We start from the raw sequence: 27,761 nt of genomic DNA, 5'->3' as shown, positions 1-27,761 counted from the left end.
TCCTTTCTTTTCAACTCAACAGGAGCTTGCCCTTGTTTTAGTGTTGTATTTCTTTGCATCGTTGTTTATTGTTTTATGTTTAAATGTTTAATATTGTAATCCTCAATTTTTTTTATTGACGTACAGTACTTTGTTACAGCAGTGTTTATAGCAGTGTATATATCTATATATAGTATATAGTGTTTAGAGCAATGTGCTATAAATAAGGTTGAGTTGAGTTCATGATGGTGATAGTTTAACCCTGGGAAAACTAAGATATATTCATCGACCTAACTCATACAAACAAAATCTCACATTGTGTCGTGACACTCTCTACAGTAGTTTCTCAATGGACATTTTTGTAAGAGCGTGTCGGTGGACATAGATACCTGATGGGGTTGGCACAGAAATTAAAACATTGGTCTCGCAGCTCCCATGATGTCTCCTAGGTGGTGGAGATGACGGTAACACAGGTGATATCATTAATGGAGATGACAACATCGATGCCATTGCAGCTGAAGCTTCCGTGGCATCTGTCACTGTAAGCGAGCGCCGGACCACCATGTGTGGGTAGGGCACCCTGATCGGCGCTATCTCTGATGAGCCTCGCATACTGTTCAGGAATATTTCAGCATTTAATGTGGGAACAGAGAGGTGTGAGCAATCAGACATTGCCCGTCTGACCACACTTCGCTGCGGCAGCTCGTTGGCATGACGATTTTTTGTCTCACTGTTTACAGTAACACCTGATGCTACTTTCCAGTCTTCAATGCAATTTGACTCTTGTGATATTGCATCCTTACTTTCTGTGCCACCTGTGCAAGGTGGAGCGCACAACTTCACCTTTTCAGTATGATTTGAGTTTCCTTTTTCCATCACTCTGCCCGCCCCAATGATATTAGCCTGATTAGATGAGGCAGGGACTACTGAAAGCCTTGGAAATGAGGCCATGTTGCTTCCCGTTAGGTTAGATATAGACTGAGCAGCAGGTTCTTTATCAGGATTTTGCCCCCCTAAAGGTGAAGAAGATGAAAATAAAGAAGAACAAAGAGTATTTCCCCAATTAGATTTATCTCCTGAAAATGAGCTGGCACTTGCTTCCTCAGACACAAATTCGTGTTTTGGAGGAATAGGTGTGCCCTGTTCTTGTCTAACTTCCTGGTATTGCTGAATGAAAACTCCATCTCTGCTTGGGAGAGACCAGTTCAAGTTCTGCTGTAAAAGGTTTGGTCCAAATTTAACATTTGATCCAGGCATAGGTTCCAGTGCGGAGTTGAATAATTTCCCAGGTGAGACAGAAGGAGAAGTTAATGAAGAGGAAGGGGAGGAATAGGGAGAAAAAGGACTGCTGGGAGTGTCTCCTGCACTCCCTAGTGAAACTCCTTCCTTTTGTTTTCCCTCCTTCAGTCTCCCACCTGTTGGTTTGTTATCCTCTACCTTCACCACAGGCAGATTTAGACCCAGGGTCTCTAGTGTAATTCCAGAGGATGTTTTGCCACACCCTAATCTCAATTCCTCTTCAGTTAAAGTCACATCGAAAGGGGTGGTAGCAACCTTTCCTTCGGGTGCCACCTGGCCTGGGTCATGCGAGCCACTATGGTGTGCAGAGGACAATGTCAAGGGTGACAGTGGAGCGGAGGCCAGGACAGCAGGGATGTTGGCAGCTGAGAGGGTAATTACAGGTGTCTGTGGCTGCTGTTGATGCCCACCCGATGGTTGTCTGCACCCGTTGTTACCAGCAATAATGCCAGGCTGCTGCCACTGTGAGCCAGACAAAAAGGACATTTTCCTGTTGGCGTCCCCGTCCTTTCTCGAGCAGTTTTGTTGTTTAACTCCTTAGTCTTTTCTGTTGTTTAAGTCCTTCTTCGTCTTTGTCTTCTTCTTGCTTTTTAGTATCCACTTAGGGTCATTAGGATCTTGTCCAGTAGGGTGAAATGCTCTAATTGTTAGAGCTTAAAGAAAGAAGGGGAAAAAAAACATCCTTTTTAAAGTGTTGCCTTGAATTGGTTTGTGTGCGCGATTGTGCCAATGGGTGAGGAGTGCGTGCATGCAATGTGTATTTGCATGTCTTAACAAGTGAGGCAAGAGGAGTCAGATAAGAGCGAATGTGTGTCTGGTTGTCTTGCTTCCTCTCTGAGCACTGCACAGATCAGCTGTGGGGATAAATTGCATCTTGCTCTCTCGCTCTCTCTCTCTTTCCTGACATCACACGGTCACATGACAACCAGGAATATTCCCTCATTCGCTGGCACTAAATTTCATCTAGTCCCTAGTGACAAACATGCTCAAGCATATGCAAGACCACACATTTCCATACACTCACATGCATTTAATAAACAGCCATGCTCACATACAGAACAATGGCTGTCACGGTGTTTCAGCTGGCATATGACAACCGCCTTTCACATAAACGCGGAGAGATTTGCACAAGAACACTGAAGACTGCAATTACCCTGACGAGTCTGATGAGGTCGTGCCCCCTCTTGATTGGCAACATGGGGGGAAAAAAGAACGTAAGATATATGTATTTAAACCATGTTGATTTGCTCGTCTTAAAATGTATTTTATTCGCATTTTATATTTACACAGTTGACTACATTAACACTGATCCACTCCACAAAATTATATAATGGTGGTGGTAAAATTCTGCTTCCTGAAGATATATACATATGCCCTGATTGTTCGTGTATAATGCGCACTCCCAAAGTTGACCTCAAAATTCTGGACAACCCTTCAACCTATGTATAAAGCATTTATACAATGTATGATTATGCTTCTACCCATATAATCAAAACATGAAGTATTATCCGTATTTTGTTAGTTTTTTCAAAGAATTATTCTGAAGCACTTTATTTGAACACATAATATATAATACTACGTCTTTCGGCTGGCCTGGGAACGCTTCTGTTCAACCATCAAAATCAACAACCATCAAATTAATGATGGTCGTTCAGTCATCAGTCGTATTTAATAAAAATAAATAAATAAATAATAATAATGTTTCACAAATTCTGCCTGGGTATGTAAACTTATGTGCACAATTGTACATGTATGCAGTCATATGTACCCCTGTCATATTGGAATAAAAGTGTAGTCTACAACTTTTTCATAACCTCTAGGTGACATAGTAGAATGAAAGTGTAAACATTTTTCATAACCTTTAAGGGGCGGTGGCATAGTGGAATGACAAACAAGCGTACAGCTTTTTCATAACTTCTCGATGGTGGCATACATTTATAAAATGTGAAAGTATTTTTCATTTTCTCCTCTACCCATGTATAATACGCACGATTGACTTTTGACAATTTTGGGGGGTAAAAAATGCGCACTATACACGGGAAATTACGGTAATAAATGCATATACTGATTCCAATTGTTTGCAAATTACAACTTTACACTAATGCAAGGTTCAGGTGACACAGCCAATCTGGATATGAGCCAAGGCAGTGTACACAAATTTGTAGAAACATTAACGTGTGGAAATTTAATATTAATCCGATATCTGCTAATGCAACTGCAGAGTAAAATGTTAGCTTGAATATAATCTACCATTGAAAGTCATAAGTCATCAAATGCTGCAATTGTTGATAAACACACACACACACACACACACACACACACACACACGCACACGTCCACCCAAACAACACAAGCTGAAAATCAGAGTGTGTAGCTGGCATGAGGGTGCGTAAATGACAGTTTAGACTTGACCGGAAAATTCACGCAGCTGTGCGCCCTTGCTGTATATAAAGGGAAGTGTATCGTTTGTTGCTCCCCCAACCTGCCTAAACAGGACACTTCTTTATGAACAGGGAGAATTTATGGAGTATCTTTTTTGTAATACTCCCCATGGGAATACTGCGGTGACAAAATATTCATTGCCAACTATACAGACCTATACATACTGTATATTAGAAATATTACTATATAATTGAGTCATACCGGTCTTAATCCATGCTGGGTGATATACTGACTGGTGTCCAAAGAGACTGTGCCCCTCTCCTCTCTCTCTGCACTTTTTCACATTGAGGTTCTGCTAATTTGCTGGTACATTGTCGTCTCAAAAGTTGGTGTGCAAAGTAATTTCACTACATTACTTAATATCTCCTAAATTTTCCAATTGTCTTCACTACTGAAGTTTGACTTGTCAGTCGAGAGCTAGTATTTACATACACAACCCTCCTACCACAGAGCTGAGATCACATCCAGCTGTCACTGATGGACGGCCAGTTTAGGACGCTCGGATGCTGTGCCCCATTTTGGTCCTATTGATTGCATTGAAGAGGAGCTACTGCACATGTCAAAACCTTGAAGGAGAGTCCGAAATACAGTGTATACTCTCCCCAAACCGGAATGCGTAAAAAGAAAATCATACAAAACAAGCAAAGAGCTAACCAACTTTCCTCACCATTAACTATATTCAATTATCCTGCTCATCTAAAAATATATATACATACAGTGGGTACGGAAAGTTTTCAGACCACCTTAAATTTTTCACTCTGTTATATTACAGCCATTTATTAAAATGTACATGTTCTCCCAGTGCCTGCGTGGGTTTTCTCCGGGCACTCCGGTTTCCTCCCACATCCCAAAAACATGCGTGCTAGCTTGATTGAAGACTCTAAATTACCCGTAGGTGTGAATGTGCGTGCGAATGGTTGTTTGTTTGTATGTGCCCTGCGATTGGCTGGCAACCAGTTCAGGGTGTACCCCGCCTTCTGTCCGATGATAGCTGGAATAGGCTCAAGCACGCCCGCGACCCTAGTGAGGAGAAGCGGCTCAAGAAAAAGGATGGATATATCCAGAATTTGAGCGGTAATATGGAAATTGTGCAACTTACTTAGTTGCTATGAAGTTGTTTATGTCTTGAGCATTTACACTTTTCTCTTTACTGTTATCCAAGATGACTATTTCAGTGGGCCACCACCATTTTCCCTGTCAATGGGTTCTGTCAACAAAGACTTTGCATTGGACTACCATGAAATTTGTGTATTTATTTCTTGAATGGCGGCACGGTGAACGACTGGTTAACACGTCTGCCTCGCAGTTCTGAGGACCGGGGTTCAAATCCCTGTGTGGAGTTTGCATGTTCTCCCCGTGCCTGCGTGGGTTTTCTCCAGGTACTCCGGTTGCCTCCCACATCCCCAAAACCTGTGTGATAGGTTGAAGACTCTAAATTGCCCGTAGGCGTGAATGTGAGTGCAAATGCTTGTTTGTTTCTATGTGCCCTGCGATTAGCTGGCGACCGGTTCAGGGTGTACCCCGCCTCCCGCCCGAAGATAACCGGGATAGGCTCCAGCATGCCCACGACCCTCATGAGGATAAGCAGTACAGAAAATGGATGGATATTTCTTGATTGTCCTTACTATTCTGGCCCGAAATTTTAAATCATCAATATGTTTTTGAAGATAGGAATTCAAGCATGGCTTGTTTAAGCATCGGGCATATTAACCAATATAAAAAAAAAATGCTAAATTGGAAAACATTTTTTTTATAAGTGTCTTTACCGTTATTATTCGATCTATATGAAAAAGACCTACATAGTAAAGCATGTTTCTGTAATGGGTATAAATGTTATAAATGTTTGTTCAATGTGCCCCATTTTAACTTTGAGCATTGTTTTTTCAGGTGAGTTTTTTTTTTTTATTCATAAACACAGACAGACTCATTGAGGTCATTGTAAATGGTCTTTTGAAGGTCAGATATTTCTGAGCGGCTGGAGACATGGGGGCCAAAAGGAGGCAGAGGATGCTACAGCTGCCTGCCTGCCTGCCTGCCTGCGGTTCTGGGAAAAGAGACAAAAAGGGTGGAGGGGGCTGTAGGAGGGGTAGTGTTGGGGATCTTGTCACAGCGTTTCTATTTTTAATCTTCAACCTCACTGACTGTCACACCCAGTCCACTCCTTCTCTATTCCTCCATCCCTCACTTGAACAGTGGCTTAGTTGCTATGGCAACCGCCTCCCACGTCTCCCCGACAACGCCGTCCCCTCTCCACCAACGCCCTCAATGGCCCACCCCACCCCTGCAGTGCAGATGCAGTGATTATTGCGTTGTGACAGAGACTCAGACAATCTGGGCGGCCAACGGAAGACATCGTGTGGTTGTAGGAGACAGAAAGGGGCAAAACGTGAGATACAGGGTAAAATAAATTAAACTATAGGAAGGACTGCCAAGATTAAAAAAAAATAATAATGTGAATTTTGACCAAAAAAAATTGTTCCTGATCCAGGAGAATAAATTTGGTCAGATTCTCATGCATTTCGAGGAGAAAATAAGAAATTAAATTTAAAGTTGTGAAAAAATATCGAACAACAATGAAATGAACTTGCAATACATTACAAAATTATTGCTGCCTTTGTAAAACTAAAGCATCACAATAGTTTGCCAACAAACAAGTTTAACATATTTAGATAAGTTAGTACAAAAATACTAAACTTTTCCTGTCATTAATGAAAACCTCATCTGTGTAACTTTTTTCCCCCCCCAGAGGTAAGCCATGTGTCTCTTAATTGTTCTTTAACTGATTGAGAGCAGACACAGCCCCGTTTCAGCTAAGTCCTTTATTGTCAAGCCAAACATATTCAAAATCAAACGGTGTCGGAACCTGGTTCATTAAATCAAATTAATTACATCAGCTCCAGTCAGACATTTGCACAACCGGAAGATTTCATGGCGCACAACCAACACAATAATTTGTCCAACTCTCTAGTAACGGCCTCGTATCCCACTAGAATACTGTGCTACTGAGTGGCAGTCGTATCCCATCTCCACATTCAGAACCACAACAAGAACAACCTGTAGCGAGCTAACAATTTTTAAAGCAGTTACACACATCCGATTTCTATACCGCTTATTCTCACTAGTGTTACGGATGAACTGGAGACTTTGGGAGAGAAACCACGCCCTGCTTAACTGTCATTGGTCAATCAAATACCACACATCATTAATATGCCCACACGTGCTATAAATCCCACTGGGTCGTCGTGGGGCCTTCAACAGTCAATCAAAACCGCACATGAGCGTTCACACGCCAGAAATACATTTCAATCTTCGCAAACGAGACCCAGCCGACTGGTTTGACTGGTTTTCATGTTTACCTATGGCTAAAACAAAGCATGGAGTCTATGTCACCGAAACCGAAATTCGCCTGTGCGGTCAGTGAATGGGGTGACGCTGTCCTTTCCTGTCCTCTCTCATCTAGTCCTATTGGTTAGTTGTTGCATGTCCTCACCGGGTGTCCACAAATAACAACGCAACTCCTTTGTAACGGTTTTTACCCCTATTCCTCTTGTCTGTTCTGTTACTTCTGTATGTCCCCTCAAACCTTTTCCTGTCCTGCTAAAGTTTGAATAAACCTCACCAAAAAAAAACAAAACAAAAAAAAAAACTGTGTATTTCAAACTCCCGTAACATAGCAAAACTGTTCCAACATAAAAGGCATACAGATTTACCACTCTGCATGATCATGCAGCTGAACAGGACAGGTTAAAAAGGAAATTGAACCCAAAAAAAAAAAAAGTTGCCTGGTGTTAAAGTAAAAAAATAAATAAATAAATCAAGTGTCCATTGTATTGACATAAAACACTTAAATCCAAAAGATCACACAAGCAGCAGCAAAAAGAGCGCCGACGGATGTTGCTGCATCCTCACACTTTAATCCAATGTTAAACTCAGTCTGTCTCTTCTGTCCTGTACAAATACAGTTTCTACACACTGGTTGTAACTGACGACAAATGACCCGAAACTGCGTCACACGACGCCATTAGGAGCAATTAAAAGGAATAATTTCTCGTGCACTGTCTTCCGCATGTCCTCAGCAGGAACAGATTCCTCAAGATCAAGAGGAAATGAGCAGACATGCGAGAGATCATTTCTTTGAACACTATTTGAGGAGAAAGGTGCAGAAGCAGAAATTAAAAGGAGACTGGTAAATGGAAAGATTGAGTGTATGCCACGAAATGGTACATCTGACAAAACAGCTGCAAACCTTGAATCTGCTAAATATTTGTAGCACATAGATCTATCTATCTATCTTCAAGACAAAGTGAAACAACAACCACAAGCTCAAAACAAGGTACAGGTATGCCCCTCTCTCTTTCTATCCCATGGAAATGTAAATACTGATGTATTAATAAAGAAAAACATGAAAATGGAAATTGCTATATACAATAATTAAAACAAGCAGTCCACCTTGATACAGACGACATCATTTCTTGACAGTGTCGTTTGGCAGACTTTAAGGAATGTACAGTATACTTTATGTATTAAGTGTTTGTTTAGCCAGTTATTACAACCTATAACCAATAGTGATCTGTGTTTTCTTAAAATATAACACAATCCTATACACGAGATGCCATGACTGGTGATGGTGAGCTGAGGCGCTCAATGGAATAACAATAGTCCAAGGTAGGAAGCGCAGTTCAGCTGCTTCCATGTCAATATGTGCGATTTTAGAAAGGCGCAGTTATGTATTTGTCCAGTTGCGATCACCATTCGCACACTTCACACAAGCACATGCCTTTAAAAGGCAGGTGTGCTCCGCTTGAGTGACATGATAGTCAAGCCACCCGGATGTACAAAGGCTGAGCGATTTGCTGGCTAAACCATTAGGCAATGTGCCTCACATTGACTCAGCATTGTAGGCAACAAAAAACATCATGCCGCTTCCCAGAATTCCTTGCGGTGCGCTTTTTAAAATCAAGCTAAACATTGCTCTTTACTTGCATTTGTTTCATATTGTAAATTGGGGTCCAGTGTCTTGCCCAAGGACACTTCGACAGCGGACAGTCGGAGGGATTACTGCGGTTTAATGATTTCTATTATTTCTATGGGGGAAATTAAGCAAGCCCCCCAAAAAAACAACTCATGATTGAGTTGTTTTTTTGTTGTTGTTGCTCACTGTATATATACTCTTTTGCGTCAAAGATAAATTCATGATATGCACATGGAACAAACTTATTGAAATATGACTTACCTGTTGCTACTTCGATGACAGCAGTTTGAGAAAGAGGAAAAGAGAAAGACAACATTAAGAATCACCATGCTTGAAAGACAATTATTACACATTAACATACACATTCCATTACACATTAACTGTCAAACAATATATTATCACACATTATAAATTCAAGGAAGTGCAAAAACATGTCCAGTAAGAAGTTGCAGTTGACAGTTTTCAGATTAGTCACAATTACACCAGACGGGGTGAAAAAAACACCACCCTTGAGACTTCTTTTACCATATCGAAAGTATCATTAGATGAACAGATAATATATGAATTCAGAATATTTGCCATGTCTAATTTGAAAACAAATATGGCTTACAGACACACTGCCACTTACTGGTCAGATTTTAGTGATGAAACCTATATAGCACAATAAATCATGAAAATAACTTTTCATTCAAGAGAAAACAAATATAAGCAGAGCATTAAGTTGGAAGTATTATATGAGTGAATACAGTTCAGGACCAAATGCATAGTATAAAACTGTTACACCTAAGATGGTTGGAGATGATGATGGCTGATCTAAAGTATTTCACAAATGCATCATTTTTTGAGACAATGACAAAGGGTGATCCATATATTCATCTATCAAGTAGCCTGTAAATGAGACAAAACGTTCGGCAGCGTTACAGTATAAACTGCCCTTCAGTAGACATTACCATTATGTTTAAGGTCAGAATTAAACAAAAACATTTTTTATTTTTTTTTTATTTAAAGGATATGGGGGATTCCATTTTTAGCATTAAATGGGTATAGTGGATAAACTTTTAAAAGTCTTCAGGCCCCTGTTCGAATGCTAGGTTTCTGCGAGTCTTCTGCTAGAAAGCAAAAAAATTAAATGAAATAAAAAATGTCACGAAAACCCTACCAGAACATCTAAACTTGCGAGGCACTTTAAATCGTGGCAGGTGTGCGCTGACTCCCGTTTAATAGGAGTTGTAATGGAACTAGTTAATTCTGGACACAGCGCCATCCCGGTTACAAGAGGGTGTGCACACTTGCAGAACCAACCATGTTATCGCAATTGTTTATTCCTTCCTTAGAAGATTAAAAAAAAAATCACGTGCGTGGTACAGGTTACAGATATCATTAATGGTGGAAAAGGTTTTGAAAAGAATTGTATCTTGGTGTCATGTCACAAAAACATGGCATTTGAACACAATGTCGACTTTTCATATGCACAGTAGAAACACACATTTATTTTTTTACATGATGCCTAATCTTTCAAACTCTAATAAAGTCTACTTTTAATAACATAACAACTGTGTGCATCTCGAGGACCAGCGCTGAGACATTTTACTGCCAGCTGGCTTCACACCGCGAGGACTCGGGTAATGTTGGCTGGAGGGCACTGAGAGACGTTATACAAGCATTTGGCCTTAAGAGGAAGGACGGAGAAGAATCCGATTTAGCAGCTCAAGTAATAAAGAGGTTATGGATAAGGTTATAGAGCAATACACAGCCGCAAAGCAGAGTGGAACCGTCAATCAAGGTTTGTTAATTTGGTCCAGTATTTGTGAAAGCACTTATGAAGGAATATACGTTGTCGGTATTAAGCGTTCTAGTCAAGTCGTAAAGCCGAAAGTGTGTCTTCAATATTTTTTGGTTGGTGTGCTGTTGTATGCTCACCTGCCGAACCCTTTTCATTCAAAATATGGACCAAGGACCAAGCAAGCCTGGTAATCCATCCGCAAACAAAAAGGCATGCACAGCACAAGACAAATATATGCAACTTCCTGCTATACCAGCATGAACTATTTTCGATTATTAGCCCGATGTTAGTCATACTCTTCCCTGTAGTTCACCAACCTTCCAGTGGGGGGAGCACTGGCGACGCAGACTCCTGGTGCTTGGAGTGTGTGAGAGAGGGAGGGACTGCAGGTGTGGTGAACAGAGGGGTGGTGGCTGCAGCTTTGGCGGGAGTTTCTGATGATGCTGGCTTTACAGCTTCACTGATAGTGGAAGGAAGACAACCGACTGCAGCGCCACCGATGCTTCCGGAAGAGGCTGCTGCATGAACAATAGTCGTGGACGCATTTGGACTTGGAGCTGTCGCGGGGGTTATGCGCGAGGCTGAGGGGACAAAAGGCTTAGCATCAACGTTGAGAACTGACTCAAGGGCAGTTTTAGGATATTGGGTTTCTATGACAGGTGAGGGCAGGGCCTTTGATGACACAGCAAAGGTTGGAGGAACATCTGAAGCGGTATTGGGTGGGTAGAAACCAGAGGAGGTTTGTGAAGAAGGGACAACGACATCTGCTGATGTGGACAAGGCAGCTGAAGCAAGTACGGGTGTGTTCGTAACAGGGGTGGCATTCTGTGAGTCGTGAGTAGAACCCGGTGGAGTCTGGAGGACTGAATCGAAAAAAGAGAATGTCTGGGAGACGGGGCTCAGATTGTCCCCGGTCACCAATGCTAAATTCCCACTAATGACCCCGACTGCACTCCTCTTGTTGGTAGCGTTGCCGGGTGAGCGAATAGGTTGAGGTTTGCTGGTCACATCGGTAGACACAGGCCTGATATCGACACGCATGGGCTCCACGGAGCGGGGAGATGAATCTGCTGCAAGCCTATCGTGGGAGTGAATGCTCAAACTTGTCGGTATTTGCATAGACTCAGAGAAACCTTGACTGGGGCTGGACTTGAGAGCCTTGGAGTCCAAAGAGTCAAAGTCTGTTGCTGTAGCCCAGGTAGGAGGAAGTGCAGGTGGTATGGGAGACACCGGTTGCTGGGGTGCTCCCCACTCCTCTGGAAGCCTTGCCCGACTCTTCAACTTCTTGCCTTTCACTCGACCCCCTGCTCCACTCTCACGGATTTCCCACTCCCAGTTGTCTTCTTCCTCGTCATCCTCCTCCGCCTCCTGTCCGCCCTTATCCTGCAAGCCGCGTTTGTCGGAATGGCCGTTATTCTCCTGACTATCCAAGAAGCTGTACGCCTCGCCACGCCCCTTCCTCTTCTTCTTCTTCCGCCTCTGCTGTTGCTTGCCAGCCTCACACGCCGATCGCTCAGGGCTGAGGGGGTCAGAAGCGGAGGAAGTGGGGCTGCTGTCATCCACCGAGCCGCTGGGAGAGAGGGTCGGAGCTGCCGAGGGGGGAAGGTTTTATAAGAGCAGGAACCAGTCACATACCGTGTCAGAAAATCAACCACCAAAAAGAAAAAAAAATAATAATTACTGAAGGTCTTTTTGCTTTATTGGCTTTTGTCTCATTTCAGTATGTAAAAACGGTTCGGGGTCTGAAGACGATTTCTGAAGCTTTGTCTCCTTTCTTTGACAACAAAATACCACCTAGCCTATTGTATTTATATTTAAAGGTCCCCTTCCATCAAAATCCAAAGGTTTCCACTGTTTTATGCAAAACAAAGCTTATTTGCAGAGCTTCATTACATGTTGAATATTAATGAGTCTCAAATGATAGGCAAAAAAGACCAAATATAATAGCTTGAAAAAGGGCATCTTCATCTTCGTTTTCAACCCAAAACATCCTACAAAACCGACCAAAGGACATTTTATAGAAAATACAAAAATACTTTTTGATGGCATGGGATCTTTCAGTGATAATATCCATGAGGCCTTTTTAGGGGGTTATGGCAAACCCTGTAGAGACAAAGAATGCCATGATGTTTTTTTTTTTTTCATGTGGACGATATGTATTCTTTTGGTGTGGACAGAGACTTGTTTGACACCAGAGACGGGGAATGTCATTAGAAAATACCTATGGAAATGTAGACAAATTGGGGGAGCATTACTCTTTGCTTGCTGCAATAAAGATGTAGGACCATGTGTGCATTCTATTTTAATTGTGCTATATGGCCAAGATTAAAGATTAAAGATTTGACATGACTACAAAAGAATCATTTGCTTCAATAATAGATTCAAGGGACCTCGGGTGACCGTAATGTAATTGTTCACATTCTGATTGAGGATAGTAACCACGGTGTGGCTGCTTTAGACACACACTGAGCTTTTGCATACAGTATTATGCGAAAATCTATGCTATTTGAAATGCATCTCAGCAGTGCAGTGGAGCCTTCAAATTGTAACATCCTTCAGTTCTCGAAACTAAAGGTTCCAGGAAAACCATGCCTCAAAAGTCACAAAGAAATTTCCTGCAGGACACCATGCAAGATTTTCAACAAATCGCACAAGTCGTCAATACTTAGATTACATACTGTAGCTCCGTAGGACACCAGAACAGTGACCATGGGAAGTGTTAACTCCACAAGTGTGCTTTTTCTGTGGACTTTGTTGTGACCAAAGAAGGGTTACAATTAGTAATCGATAATTACCAATAAGGTAAAATAATCAACGTCTGAAATGGAACTGACAGATTGACCTTGGAATAGATTCATTCAATGTCCATTTCTTTTATCGTTTAAAAATATGAACAAATCACATTGTGGACCAACTTCACAAAGTGGATTGCGGTAGCTATTTAAGGTTCCACTGTACTTGTTTTCTTCAAACTTAAATAATAATAATTATTTTATATGTAATAATGTAATGTAATAATTTTACATTAAAAACATTTTTAAAATCATTTTTAGAGGTACTGTAAAATACAATCATTCATAATAATATTCACTTTTACTATTTCTAAATTTGTTTTAAGATTCATAGCACACTTCAGTAACCAATTACCAATTAAAGTGGGTATGGAGGAGACATAAATTGGATTCCCATTTAATTGACATCATCATGACCCAGACCATGACCCAGGGTGCAAAAGGCCTTCTTTATGAAGCAGGTTCACACAACATCGCAAAATAGACATACAAAGTCAATGACCACAATAGATGACAATAAATGCAGTGCATTGCAGATACGGCATTACATGCATGCTTCCAAGCAAATTCATGCGTGCTGAGAGCATCATGGAAACCAATGCGCCATTGCTACACATGCACCGACACAAAAAAAAAACTAAATAAAATCATGTTAAACACAACGTTTCGGAATACGTAACACAAAAGATAGGGAATGACAAACAATGCATGCAAATTATTCCCAAAATCTACATATAATCTTGTGTATATTAACTTGTTTGAAATGATCCAATTATTTGTTTCTTGTTATCTGTCCTGTCATTACAGACGATATAGAACTCTGGTATTTATTCATGCGGTCATTCATTTTCCGTACCGATGATCGTCACGCGGGTCGCGGGCGTGCTGGAGCCTAACCCAGCTATGTTCGGGCGAGGTGGCGGGGTACAACCTGAACTGGCCTCCAGCCAATCACAGCTCTGGTATTTATATATTTGGTAAATATTACTAAATATCAATTTACCGGCTGGAACAGAACGAGAGGCAGAAATAAGAACAAATAGACCTAAACTGAAAACAGGGAATGTTAAAAACAAAGAAACTGATTTTCCATGACCTTTTCAATCTGCTTATCACATTCTCTTTTCGTCCAAAATATTTTAGGTCTTAGATCATAGGATAACATAAATCCAAATCTAGGAAAAGGTGCACTGCACCCCAAATCCGACTTTTCACTACTCATCTATTGGCTGCTATTTTATCCATGTGGCGGGTGAATCTCCTGCGATAAACAGCTCAAAGAGGAGTTGGAGTATTAAGGCATTTAATGGATGTATTGAGTTTGGCACAGTAGCAACAGATGCATTAATGTTACAGCGCAGGCTGCCTCAAAACACAGTGTGGGCAACAATATCTCCGGTTTCTAAATCTGATGGAAATATGATGATTATATAGGCTAACAGGGGTAGATGATCGTGTAATTATAATGCTTTTAATTTTCCTTTAAGCTTCTAATTTGAATAGACCCACCAGGCAATGTTATCTTTATTATCTTGCTTTTGTTTTGTTTTTTCTTTATGCTACAGAAACTACTGAGTTGTGCACTTCCAATAAATAAATGAGAAGATGCAGGGGAACTAAAGATAGGCGTAAAGGTGACATACTGTAAACACAGCACTGTAACTGCTCAGTCACGCGAAAAGGCTGCCCTCTGCTGCTCAAAGTATGTCCTCTGCGGTCACGTTACACTGCTCATGACACCGCCCACACTGGGGCTTCAAAAATGATATTTGCAGCTTTCATTTCTGGACTGATCGTAGGTAACAGAATTCTAGGCTGGGCACAGTATGAAAAGCTTGATAGTGCATGCAATTTAAATATTTCATATTGTCATTTCACTGATTTTCAACTATCTTTTCTGCCCCAGCGTCACAAATGCAACCAAAGCATTTCTGTTACCTGGGCTGCGATCCAAAGAATGGATTCCTGGAGCACCAGAAGAAAATGGATCACTTGGTTTGAAAGGGTTGTTGCCACTGGTAATACTGATGTTTTGGGCCTCTGAACCAAAGAGGCCGGAGGTTTTCTGTGTATCCATAGCTTTTCCCATCCCCATCTGGCCTAGAGATGAGTTCACGTTCGTCTGGAAAGGTGGCAAGCTGGAACCCATATTCCCACTCATTCCAGACTGAGAGAATCCTGGAACAGAGGAAACGGTGATGTTTCTCATTTCAGTTTCTATTTCATGGCAACTGAGGTTTGGGAATCATTTTCATAAAATTCTTACACAAAAAAAAAAATTCATTATTATTCATTTTTACACTAATCACAACCCCTCAAGGGGAAATTCAACTGACACTCAGCTGTATACATTTTGTGTTGTACACAACACAGAGAAGCAGCTCACGCACATGAGGAGAGATGTCAAAATGAAGGGGCACGCAACCAGTGCACAACATCTTCAGCTCGGGGTGCGTAAGTTCCTTGCTCAAGGTCATCTCAGCAGAAGTCAGGTATGGGGCTAGCCCCCCTCGAACAACTCCTTGACATTTTATGTCCACAGTAGACAATAACCGTGGCTCTTTGATTCCGAAGTTCAAGTTCTTCCAGATGACCAACTGCTGCCCACTAATTGCAACTTTCACTTGCGTTATCCAAATTATCTTGTTCAAAAGACCAGATCATGTAAAAAAAAAATTAATTCAATTAAAAAATTGTCATTTTTATATTAAAAGAAGTGAACTACAACTCCCAGAGATCTACTTCTTCTCCTTTGGGCTTGTCCCGTTAGGGGTCACCACCGCGTGTCATCCTTTTCCATGTAAGCCTGCATCTGCTGCATCCTCCTCTCCAACACCAACTGCCCTCATGTCTTCCCTCGCTACATCCATCAACCTTCTTTTTGGTCTTCCTCTCGCTCGCTTTGCCTGGCAGCTCCATCCTCATCATCCTTCTACCAATATACTCACTATTTCTCCTCTGGACTTGTCCAAACCATCCAAGTCTGCTCTCTCATTTTTTTTTTAATTAGCAATCTTAGCTTCGAAGATTATTTCTTGAGTTCAATCATTTTGTCAGGCACTCATTGCGAATGAATGGTAGCAGCAAATTAATTTGATTTGAACCTACTGTAGATAGCTTAACAATTCAGTCGTGCCAGGAATCATACGAGGTAAAAACGTTACATACAACTTAAAACTTCAGATTTCCAACAATATGAACGTCACAAAATTGGAGACATCGTGATGTCAGGACGCTTTTTACAGCGCACACACCTGCCAACTCTGTACATAGAGAAGCCTGCACATTTGGTTTTGATTATTGATGTTGAGAATTTGTGGTGGTATTTTGTTTTCAGTATTTACACCAGAAATGACACAATAACAGATCTTACGATGGACATTTTTATAGTTTGTAAATATGACCTCAACCTTATGGTATATCAAACTAAAACGCTAATATAAATAATACTGACATAAACTAAATGAACACATCAATAATCTCAAAATACTCTGATTATTGTGTTTAATGGTCCCATATTTTGGCTATTTAGACCTCCATAGAGTTACTCTTTAACATTGACTTAGTAGAAAAGTGTCAATTTAATTTAAAATAAACCACCTTAGTTTGGTCATACGCGTGTCCAGACAAAGCCCCTTTGACAGTTACTTCTGTTTGACCCAGTTTTGCATCTGCTTTGCCCATATTTGGCAAAGACCTCTCCCTTTCCTGTGATTGGTTGCCTCCGTGGAGAAGACCCTCTTGTGAGAGCACACGTTTGTTATGTTGATAGTGCTGGCTCAGGAGTGGAGTGGTAGGCAGAGATCTTTGCCAGTGACGTAGACAAGCTGGAGAAATTTGAATGACCGGATTTCAGGCCTCTTGGCAGACAAACATCTGGAACTCAACAATTTGAATTCATATTTCACATTTACAGACACACCATTGAACCAATATTACATCGCAAATACTAGAAAAAGTTGCTTTGGTAAAATAGGGCACCTTTAACATCAAAATGACGGTACTTCAGTCATCAAAATGAGATGGAAAAATAAGAGAACCTAGAAATTACTCAGGCATGCTGGTATCCTCTGGCTCCACTGGTCAGTCATCCCACCCATCATAGGACCTTGGAAAGCAAGAGCGAGGTAGACTGAACCAGACAGTTAGTCATTTACAATACCAGTGAGCCCCCATCAACTTTTGGTTTGGTATTCATAAAATCACATTTTTTTCAGTGGAACCCTTACGCAGCTATTTGCTGAAAAACTCACCTATTCATGTTTTTTTTGTGTGCTTTTTGTATAACACTAAAATGCCACACAACGGCAAGGAAGTATGTTGAAGTGATTCGTCGCGACTGAACAACTAACATCTTTGTATGTGGGGAGGAGCCAAGTTTAGCCTGGGTTGTTTCTGAGAGTTACAGAGAGCCTTCTGCCCTTTCTTTTCACTATTTGCTGCAGGGCTCAGTTCCTATCACGCTTATTATACTAAATGAAAATAAATGAAATAACTAAAGCTAAAATTGAAAAAACAAATAAAACGAGACCCATCTTCCTGGACACCCCAGCAACACGAAGATCACTCGTGGAGAACCTCCTGACCAGGCCAGTAAGACTGAGCTTGCTGTCTGCGACGATCTGCGAATAGAAGATTACGGCTTGCTGTGCAGGAAAGTGCCACTCACGGTCTCCTTGAAAATGTAACATGCAAAAAAACTCAAATCTTAATTTTTTTTTTCAACTAAATAATGTTTTTTATTATTGTTTGTTTTTAAAAATGAAAACAAGAATAAAGCTATCTTATGAATGCTTGTAGCGGTACAAAAATAGCCAATTTCCATTTTGGATGGATGGATAGTCCCTCAGCCACAACACCGAGAAGGTTGCAGTGATTGTGAGGTTAGTGGAAGGTTAGTAATACATAAATTGAATTGTATTCGTTGTTTTACCAAGTGCTTCTCAATATTATCACATTATTTAAGTTGAAAAAAGAAGATCAGTGCTGGTCTCGAGCAGTCTCAATGGAAAATCCTCATTCCAGCCAGTCAGAAACCGAGACAAAACCAAGACTTCTGGGAGTCAAGTACGAGACAAGATCAAGACCTTCAAAATGTGGTTTCGAGACCAAGACCGGTCCCGAGTGTTACAACGTTGTCTTTGTATTGCTGTTACCATTCTGAAATCACTAAAACATTGGTTTCAATAAATGTAAAAGCTCAATCAAGTTTGAAGGGAAATAAATTGAATATTCTTCAATGGCCCAACGCAATAGAGCACTTACTACTACTTGTCTTACTAAAGACAATTGTGAAGGTGACGAGGCTCACAAAGAGGGTGAAAGCTGACTAAATAGCATAAATTCCAGTCTGCAAGAGTTCAGTGCCACACTGTGTAGGGGAAATGTCAAAAAAATAACAGCTAAATTTGACATTTATTCTTCTTCTTCTGAGACTCTTCTATCACATGACACACCTGACACTTTCCTATTCTACCCGTTCCAACCTGCTTGAATCTGTTTCTTCACCTCCTCGCCACATTCAATGTTGCTCTGGACTGTTGTATTTAAAGTTTCCCACCCTCGCTATCGCTTCTCCCTGTAGCCTCACGCTTCCCCCTCGACCCGTCTCTTTCATACACATGGTGTGTATTCTGTTTTACGTTGGCTAATCTGCATTCCTCTCCTTTCCAGTGCATGCCTGCACCTTGATGTTCTTCCACTTGCTCCCTGCTTTCACTGCAGATCTCAATGTCATCTGCGAACATCAAGGTCCATGGGGATTCCAGTCTCTGTCAGCCTATCCATCACTATTGCAAAGAGGAAGGGGTTAGGAGTTGATCCCTGATATTGGCATATAGTGAATTTGAGGCTTGAGAAGCCATCCATAGCTCTATTCACCCAAGCTGCTCTTTGCTTCCCCAAAACAAGCCAATGAATATTCTCATTCATCCAGGTAATTTCTCTCTCTTCTGGTTGTCTTAGAAGAAATTTCGCCTCTCTTCCAAGCAGGCTTTATCAGTTCATGCAACAAGGCTTAGTTGGGACAGAGTAGCCTGATGACCCAAAACGCATACAAAAACTCCATGAAGGAGAGGAACTTCTACGATAACTCAACTTGGACAGACTACAGTATGTGCCACAGCCACAAAGACATAAAACCGTCATTTAGCAGTCACGCAAACATTCAAGTTATAGTTCCTTAAGATAAAACTCTGCAAATGTGAGTTAGAGTAAACATTAGGTACCAAAGAAATAATTTTTCATTTGCAAACTCTTACCAGACAGGTAGTCAGAAGTGAATGCTGGCTGTCCAGGTGGGTCTTGGCGTCCACCTGGTAAAATCACTGAAGAGGTGGTCTCAAGTCCTGCTGGAAAAAAAAACACATCAGCTAAGATGATACCGTATATATCAAAATAATTCTCTCCAAGCTACTGACTTCACCCACTATGGAGACCATCAGGGGCCACAGTTTCCTGCAGGCATTTACTCACGGGGATCACTTGGGAAGAGGGATACATGGTGATACTCAAACACTTTTTATCCATCTTGTTGTACTCATCCCCGAGAAAGATCTAAACATGATGTTTGTCTGTCACTTGCTGCTTGCACGTCAAACATTTCCCAAAACTGGATGCATCAGCACCAAGCGTCTCACCCTCTCTCTCGATGCATGCGAGTATTCGTGCATCTCTGACAATGACGCATGCAGACAAAACGTGTCGTTGAAGGGGCCATCGCAACCGTTCGACCAGAAGGGAGCGACAGCATCTGTGGTTCTTTGGCCACACTTGCTCTTGGCAGTAGTGTCTTAGAATCATCACATTTGTGAGTGCCATGGAAGGACATAGAAGTGCCAATCACACTGACTCATGCGCACACTCACACAAATGGCAAAATATACAATTATTACAATATTGATGCTTAAAGCGCAAAACGTCCATCTAATCTGTAGGATTTTGTGATTGACTGATTTCACTTAGAATAATGAGCCTTGCGGCACGGTGGACGACTGGTTAGAGCGTCTCCCTCTCAGTTCTGAGGACCCGGGTTCAATCCCCGGCCCTGCCTGTGTGGAGTTTGCATGTTCTCCCCGTGCCTGCGTGGGTTTTCTCCGGGTACTGCGGAAAACCCAAAACACAGAAAACCCAAAACACAGCTTGAACAAAGCTGTGTTTGGAAACTCAAGCAAGATGCCATTTTTTTTTATTTCCTGAAAAGTTGCCATTTTGGACGTGAGGGGATTGCACTAGACAGCTACGATGTATAAAAAATGACCCAAAAACATGCATGGTAGGTTAATTGAAGACTCTAAATTGCCCGTAGGCGTTTCGAATGGTTGCTTGTTTATATGTGCCCTGCGATTGGCTGACGACCAGTTCAGGGTGTACCCCGCTTCTCGCCCAAAGATTTCATAACTTCAGGCGACAAGGGTCTCCCAGTCAAAAGCTCAAGGTCACTTTATGACACAAAACAATCATCAATAATCACCAAAATGTACAGTATGTGGATATCTCTATGGTCACTTACACCTCTGAAAATGTCAGAACAATCAGCCCGCTATTTTTGATTGTCTAGACGCTAAGCGTTTTCCTCTCTAGACGCTCACGAGAGAAAAAGAAACCCGCTTTAAGTCCATAAAATCCAAAATATTGGGCCGATTTGTCTGATATTTACATAGTTTGAAGTGGGCATAAGTAGTATGTCCACATTAGATTTGGTGACAATTGATCGCGGTTTTCGCCGGTGCCGCCAGAGTCGCTGGCCTGTGGAGCTGGAAAGAAAAAAGGAACCAGCCGTTCCAGTCTCGATGGCTGTGAGAAAGAAATAAAGAACTAGTTAGGGTGACATGCTAACCGTGACTCACGGAGGAGAGAAATTAAGGAACCAGCTGGCACCTATATGGAGAGGAGAGTGCAATGATATACTGTATGACAGCAGTATAAGGTATAATACCAACTTGAACAAAGCTGTGTTTGGAAACTCAAGCAAGATGCCATTTTTTTTTATTTCCTGAAAAGTTGCCATTTTGGACGTGAGGGGATTGCACTAGACAGCTACGATGTATAAAAAATGAGTTAATGCTGCCACTTTATATTATAGTACCGGTACCATCCTTTGTCCACACTGGCTATGCAGTGAATTGGGTCTCCACTTCTGCGACTGATGTCACACAGAGACATGGGGGCGTGTCAATTTTGTTGATGAAAATGGGGCGTTCCAAAAGCAATTAGTTATTGACAAATTGCTCTAAAATGAATTGTTGTTATTGGAAATGACTGCCAGTTTCATTTTCTTGAGCGAAAATTATATGAAATCAATTTGTTGTGAAGTATGGACCCTTAAGACCCCACACTCCTTTTAAAGAAAATTGAAATCCAAGAGAGTTCTGTATTTCTTCACTTTCAGGCAACTTTCATATTTGAGGCAAGAAGTTTTGCATTAAGATGATGCATTAAGTGTGTCGGTGAGCAGCAAACTCTTTGCTCCATGCTTGCATTGAGCAGTTTTGGGTTTTTTTACTATAAAAAATATACTCAATGTATCTTGAGTATCAGTGTTATTGGTGTGCCAGAAACTTGAGCACTGAGAAAGATGAAAAGGCAGTAAAAAGATCCAGTGTGTAACGGACTCCTGAGATGTACACACATTGAATGTGGAATCCAGTCAGGCCTCTGAGGACTGCAGTCATTCTCAAGCCTGAAGGTCAAAACTTCTTCTTTTAAGCCTAACTGCATTTCAGCATCACTAAACTGAAAGCCCTCCCTACAGTTCTCGTGCAAGTAAAAGCTTCCAAAGTGGGGTACCACCCCAAAAATAGATATCCACTGCGTAGGTGGGAGTGAGTGGTTTAAAATCAACATCATGTACTGCAGCATTTCAAAAGATGCAAAGCTGACCTTTTCCGGTTTCCTTTGTTGTGCAGGTACACATTTACTCCTCAAAGGCTTTATTATGCCAAAGCCAATACAGTTGGCATTGCAACAAGGAAGTCCTTGTTGCAATGTTTAGTGATTAAGCTGCATGGTACATCATGACATCCAGTGACATCATGACCAATCAAGTGATGTTGCAATATTGTTTAATCAACATTGCGTTTCATCCAATGACAACTGAAAAGCCAGCCAATGATGATACAGTCAGGCGGTGCAGGTGCAGGAGGGCAGGCCTTAAACTGTGACATCAAAGCCTAACTATGAAGTTAAGAAGTTGGCCAGATGTAGCCAAATGTAAAATTGACCTGTTGAGATTCAAGACCATCCGCTGTACTCTTCAATGAAGTGGAGTCCGGTGGAAGAGATTTCGCCACTGAGCCACTCTGGCTCATTAATAACCATAGACGAACTTGACTGCTGAGAGTAGCTGATTGGCTGCGGTCTGCTCTTCTTGCAATCAAATACGAAGCAACTTTCCGCACTTAAATTGATGGTGTCCACAGCCAGGTGCTTTAGTAAAGTATTCGTGTTGGCCTTATTAACAATGTTATTTTTGCACGTATTGTATCAAATTCAAATTGTATGTCTTTGTGGCTGTGGCACATACTGTAGTCTGTCCAAGTATTCAACCCTTCTTTGAATCAATTTAGCAAAAGTAGAGCCTCGATTTCGACCTCGTTGACAATTTTTTTCGGATTTGACGACAAGCAACTGTGGTACAGATTTGCCGCAACCATGCGTAATGTTACAGCAGATCTCCGGCAGAATTATCAATCTTGATCATGTGATCAAACTCTTGGTATGACCAAAGCATTTCGGCCCAATGGTATAGAGAAAAAAGCAACATAGTTATTCCACAGAACACGATGACATTGTGTTAAAAGTATATGAAATGTATGACTTATTATTATTTTTTTTTAATGTCTAATAACCGTGTTCTCATTTTTCCAGATTTGGCCTAATTTGAACTCATGGCCATGTTCTTTGCACTCTGTTTTCCTCCCACTTTCCAAAATAATGCAAATTGGGTGAAATGAAGATTATAAATCGAACACAGCTCGGGTTCTGATCGGGTGGGCCATTCCTCCCAATCACACCCTTCGAGGGCTCACTGTCATTGCCCCAGAAAAACGGCCCTATCGGAAGCCCTCTCCAGCACCCCCAGCGAGGACTCCAAAAAGTGTTAGTACTTTGAACTGCGGTTTGATGCATAGGCACAAACAATAGTCAGGACCTGTCCCCCCACCCAAAGGCGGAGGGAGGCTACCCTCTTGTCCACCGGGGTGAGCCCCAACGGCGCCGAGCCGGGTGACAATAAGTCACGTTATCCTTTCGGGCTGTGATCGCCTTCGAGCCCCACCTCCAGACCTGGCTCCAGAGGGTGGCCCCGGTGACGCATGTCCGAGCAAGGGAAAACGTATCATTTGTATACGTCAAAGGGATCTTTTCAGCCATGGTTTGTCTGGTCCCTCATCTAGGACCGGTTTGCCATGGGTGACCGTGCCAGGGGCATAACTCCCCAGACAACTGAGCTCCCAGGATCATTGGGACACAAACCCCTCCACGACGATAAGGTGTAAAGTGCTCTACAAATACAATTTAAGTGAGTGAGTTGAGTTACTGTATGTAAAAGCTTCTTTGGTAGAGGATGTCAAAGCCTTCTGTGGTAAAAAGCTTTGCTTACAGTACATCATAGTTACCTTAACATATCTGCTGAACTCAGCACACTTACAGAGCCATCTTAGGAATGGACTCTGACAGCTTAGGACAAGGTGCGTGTATGGCTGTGTGTGTTGAGTTGGTTTGAGAGCATACATAATAGAACCAAACACAGACAGCCTGAATGTGAGGGTGCTGATGTTGAAGCTCCGCTGTCCTGCAGTCACATCTGACAGTAGCGTATAATGCGCACAGTCAAAACGGCAGATCCACACACACACGCACACAAACACACACATACACAAATACACGGCAGAGATCATCAGACATGCACAGCTTGATCAAAACATATACAGCAGCATACTTCAGGCGCCGACGCCTTGAACACCTTCTATTGTAGATTTGCAAAGGACCCTGCTTGTACTGTATTTGTGTGTTTACTGAGTGGTAAAATCTGAGATTTTCGATTCAGTCCGATCCAATCTGATACTCGGTATTTTTTCGCTGACATCGGACCAATTTCCAATCTCAAAGATCGGATCGGGACGCCCCTACTTGATGCAGTACACTAAAAAAGGTTAAAGAAAAAAGACATACACGATAGATAGCAACAAAACCAGCGGACATAAAATGAGAATGACATTTTCCTCAAAATTCCAGACAACATCCCATAACACATGGTAAGACATTTGGCGAAGCCTCTCGATCACATGTATCCTCTGGCAGTATGTGACATTTTAAAGAGGGATGATGATTTTCAGTCATCTTCCAGTAAACAAACTGTGCTTGCATGTTCTTGGACACATTATCCTGCATGGAATTGTAAAGCATCTTTGAGTGTCTAGGCAAGCGCTATATCAGTTTAATGCATTATTATTATTATTATTATTATTATCACCACCAGCCTAAAGTTATGCCTAATGACAAAGTATACTACTTATTTTATACAGCAATCAACACCTCATTACAAAAAATAATTTCCTCTTCGACTCTTAAGAGTGAAATGTTGGTAGTGACTCACCACTCTTGGCGTCCTTTCCATCCAGTAAAGGTCGGTAGTCACTCTTGGTCATTGTCTCTCCCACCTTGTCGTCATAGCTCTCTTTCTCCAGCGTACTCATAAAGTCTCTCTTCAGTAGAGCCTCGGCAGGGGCGCCACCTGGGACCCCACCTCCACCCCCACCCAGAGCATCTCGCAGGCTCAGGTCCATAGTCTTCTAACTGGAGAAATAAAATAGAGACACACACCATTGTTTGTATTATTCAGAATGGAGCTCTTTCTTGTCTTCCTCTTCCCAAAGTCACTTCACTGCCTGATTGACATCTACATATGAGAGCATCACATTTATGTTACATTTAAATATGCGACTACAGTCAACACCTACGGAGGATCTGATTGTCTCTCTCAAAAGAGACGCAACTGCTCAGTTCACAAAAAGTAAAGACCCTTTTCAATGACAACCCTGTACCCCATCCGTCCACGCTCTCTGCCATTGGGAAACTTTAGCCTATCCCATCTGACTTTGCGTAGGATACAGACTACACACTGTGCCGATTCAATTGAAGAAGAATTGAGACCACGCCAGCTGTGTGAAAGTAGACTTAATGTACCACTACACTATTAATAGCCACACAAAACGTTTTGTGATGTTTTTTGTTGTTGTTTTGTAATCTGAAATACAATACTGGATTTACTGACTTCACAGATTAGTGATTATGTTCATTTTAATTTAGAGTTTTTATCTTATTGTATGGACAATTTTTTTTCTTGAATTTTCTACTCTCTGTTGTACTGTAGATTGAGGTCAGGTAAGGGTTCTATAACAGTTCTTCCACACCAAATCTCATTCAAGCATGTTTGTTTTGACTACTCTTGCTTTGTGTATTTGGGGACAATCTTGGTGGAGCATAAAAGGACCATACCCAAACTATTCTTACAAAGTTCAAGGCATACAAATGTCCAAAAAGGTATAGGTAATAATGTAAAATTCGGGGGGAACAAACTCGGGATTAAATACAATGTAGTGTACGTACTAATAGCTACTGTATTTATGCTCTTCATTTTATTGTGAGTGACTGTAACATGCACCACATACTGTACTAAACATACCCAGGGATCTTGTTTGATGTGCGTCCCGCGTCTGACACGCACAAAAATCAGCAGGGACGCATGAAGCATCTTTAATCTGCGTCCGTTGATGCGTGTTTTAAGACCCACACCACATTTGTGGTGCACACAACTGGGACTAATGTTTAATATTTTTTTTAAGTGCAATTTTTGCGAACAGAGCCTGAGTCTGTTTTATTTATATATTTTGTATTTATCTAAGATATTTGATTTATTGTTCTACACAACAGCCGTATCATATTAAAAGTACATGAACATACCTCAAGGAAGCCATGAATTAAAGTCCTCTCCTGACCACCGGTGACCACCAGCACACGTTTTTCCCCATTTTGTTCTGACAATACACGACACGATCAATTGTTGTGGTCGTGGCAGTAGTAACTAGTGTATCTGGTCGCGTTTGCGTTGACAAGGTAAAGCCCAGTGATCGTAAAAGACGGTATGCGGTGGTATTGGAATACAAGGTTTTATTGCAGTAGTCTGACATAGTGCAATTGTGAAAGACCAAATTTGTCTTGTAGTCAGATTGGGGCATTACGTGTTGTCCGTCCCACACTGCCGACATGTTTTTTTTTTAAATAACTTTATTGGCTGTCAGATATTTACAGTACAACGTCAAAAGACACGTGACGAGGCTAAAAATAAACCAGCTTTTGGATTCAAATATACTGTACACGATGGCAACGCGGAATAAATGTCTTTTGCGGAGCCAATCAATGACGTCATTGATCGGAGCGGCAAATTATGACATTAAAGCCGATCAGCATTAAATGCAAATTATCGGCCAATACCGATCAGGCCTATCACACACACACACACATATATATATATATATATATACACATATTTCAGAGAGAGCAAGAGCAATGGATAACACAAAAATATTGTACAAATGAAAATTGGCAACATTGCGGGACCGCAAAGCAACAAGAGTCATATAGCAGAAGATTACTGTAACTACTTTGTAATGATGTTGCAGGGACTCATTGTTCGAGGGCTGGGACTCATTGTTTCCAGACGTGCATCCTGTGACTCACATAGTCTCGATTGTAAAATGATCTGTGCATACCAGGGCTCGAGCAAAATCGTGTTGGTGCGAATGGGTCACACCACTGCTACCAGCGGAAAAGTTCACGTAGAGCCCCGCATACCCAGATGATTAATAAAGTATTGTGATGCTCATAACTACAATTTTAGTGCTCAAAATGAAATATCCCCAAAAATTATATCATAGCAAATCAATTTGCAGATTTGCTAAATCAGAGAAACAGAAAGAACGGTCAAATGTCCACGAAATTCAAAATAGAAACAACAATGTTCATTCATTGTCATGACACCTGTGAAATTATACAATTATTAGGCATAAATAGTGTCCTGACACTTAAGACACCATGACCTCTGAACAAACTCCTTATTCTTTCAGATCAGTTTTTGTTTTCATCCCAGTGTCCAGCTTCGCAGCACAACAAGATCTTATTGTCTCAACTACCAAAGACACACCAACACGCACGCATGCACGCGCGCGCACACGCACACACACACACACACTCTAAATGGCCAGCAGCCAGTTTTGAGGGCATGCAGTACTGTAAACACGGATCTGTAAGCCATTGTTTCAGGGAAGTGGCGCAGTAGAGTGGAGAACTTTTTTCAGAAATTTTTTTTGCCCCTCTCGTCTTCGTCAGCTAAGAATGAATGAATTGCTCACGAAACCATTTCATTATTTTAACATCTAAAGGAGGTAGTCCTGAATAGGCAGTTCCTAACCTTCATAACGCTCTCAGCGTATTA

General features: G+C 41.5%; 1 protein-coding gene across 5 annotated transcripts in view; it reads right to left on the bottom strand.

Annotated features, from left to right (window-relative positions):
* map4l (microtubule associated protein 4 like) overlaps positions 1-27,761 on the bottom strand; it is a 68,993-nt gene that overhangs the window by 26,465 nt on the left and 14,767 nt on the right. For 2 of the 5 annotated variants that reach the window (XM_061695266.1, XM_061695267.1), the window contains exon 1: positions 369-2,304. In XM_061695266.1, coding sequence (XP_061551250.1) covers positions 369-1,764 — 1,396 coding nt within the window. In that variant the 5' untranslated portion in view covers positions 1,765-2,304. Of the gene's footprint in view, positions 1-368; positions 2,305-10,792; positions 12,065-15,205; positions 15,446-19,527; positions 19,618-24,863; positions 25,064-27,761 lie in introns of those variants that run through there. The other 3 variants (XM_061695268.1, XM_061695269.1, XM_061695271.1) reach the window with 2 other exon arrangements.

Source organism: Phycodurus eques, chromosome 13, assembly GCF_024500275.1.
Source record: "Phycodurus eques isolate BA_2022a chromosome 13, UOR_Pequ_1.1, whole genome shotgun sequence".
Classification (NCBI taxonomy): Eukaryota; Metazoa; Chordata; class Actinopteri; order Syngnathiformes; family Syngnathidae; genus Phycodurus; species Phycodurus eques.
The sequence above is the reverse complement of the archived record's forward strand: the minus strand, read 5'-3'. Positions and strand labels throughout refer to the sequence as shown.